At 45.7% G+C, this 1,235-nt stretch overlaps 1 protein-coding gene across 1 annotated transcript in view; it reads left to right on the top strand.

Annotated features, from left to right (window-relative positions):
• The window catches only part of ABCA4 (ATP binding cassette subfamily A member 4), a 174,073-nt gene that overhangs the window by 133,621 nt on the left and 39,217 nt on the right, over window positions 1-1,235 (top strand). Inside the window, exon 31 of the mRNA XM_023733347.1 lies at window positions 907-1,001. Coding sequence (XP_023589115.1) covers window positions 907-1,001 — 95 coding nt within the window. The remainder of the gene's footprint in view (window positions 1-906; window positions 1,002-1,235) is intronic.

The following is a 1,235-nucleotide window of genomic DNA, read 5'->3' as shown; positions in this document are numbered from 1 at the left end:
CTGAGGGGAGAGGGAAGAGGAGAGTGAGGGGAAGGTGGTGAGTGAGGGGGAGTTAGAGAGTGAGGGAAGGGTGGGGAAATGTGGCAGTGAGGGGAGAGTGGGAAAGGGAAAGGGAAGGGACAATAGTGGAGAGGGGAAGTGAGGGGCGGAGGGTGAGGGGAGACTGGCATCAGGTAAGCTCTGAGAGGGAGGCAGGGCTAGATCATGGGGGCTTAATACCCATGCCCATTGCCCCATACCCATTGCCATCAGTTGATATGGGCTCATAGCGACCCTGTAGGGCAGAGTAGAACTACCCCATAGGGTTTCCAAGGCTGTAATATTTACAGAAGCAGAGTGCCACATCTTTCTCCCATGGAGCGGCTGGTGAGTTTGAACCATCGACCTTTTGGTTAGCAGCCATATCCTTAATCACTGTACCACCAGGGCTTCTTGGGGGCCTAATGGGCCTTGGTAATGAGCTTGGGTTTGATCCTAGGGTTTATTGGAGTGTTTCAAGCAAGGTGATCCAGGTGTTCTGATTTACATTTTTAAAGCTCAGTCTGGCTGCTTGTTGGAGAATGGATTGTGGTGGGCCAGGCGTGGAACCAGGAAACCAGTTTGGGAGTTTCTGTAGAGGTCTAGGTAAGATAGATGGTGGTGGCTGGGCTAAAGTAGTAGTAGCTGAAGTGGAGAGAAGTGAATAGATTGGAGATTTATTTGGGAATTTGAGCCGTCCTATGTTGTTGGTGGATTGGAGAAAAGAGAGCAATCAAAGACCACTCCTGCGTCACTAGTGAGATGCCAGTGCTTTATTCTGTGTTTTCCAAACAACTATGTTTATAAATAATTTTGGAGAAGAGCAGTTTCTCAAACTGTAAGGCCTCAAATTCCAAAGTAATTAACATGGGTGTCTCATTGCCTCAGAGAATACAGCGCAGCACCGAAACTGTCCAAGACCTTACAAACAGGAACATCTCTGACTTCTTGGTAAAGACGTATCCTGCTCTTATACGAAGTAGGTAAGAAGACACCCTTTTATACTTTTCATCCTGGCTCCCTGTAGAAAACATTGACTAGGGACAGAAGATAATTTAGTTTCATGATTTACCTATGACCAGGGCAGTGGACTTTTTTGTTTAATTTGAGGGCCTCATCCAACAGAAAAAGCAATTGAGTTATACAAAAGTAAAATGCAACTTAAGATTAATTTGTTTAAGTCAAGCAGTCTCAAAGTTTAACCCATGCATTATTAA

Source organism: Trichechus manatus, unplaced genomic scaffold (genome assembly GCF_000243295.1).
Source record: "Trichechus manatus latirostris isolate Lorelei unplaced genomic scaffold, TriManLat1.0 scaffold00058, whole genome shotgun sequence".
In the NCBI taxonomy this organism is placed as follows: Eukaryota; Metazoa; Chordata; class Mammalia; order Sirenia; family Trichechidae; genus Trichechus; species Trichechus manatus.
Note: the sequence above shows the minus strand (reverse complement) of the source record. Positions and strands in the feature narration are given on the sequence as shown.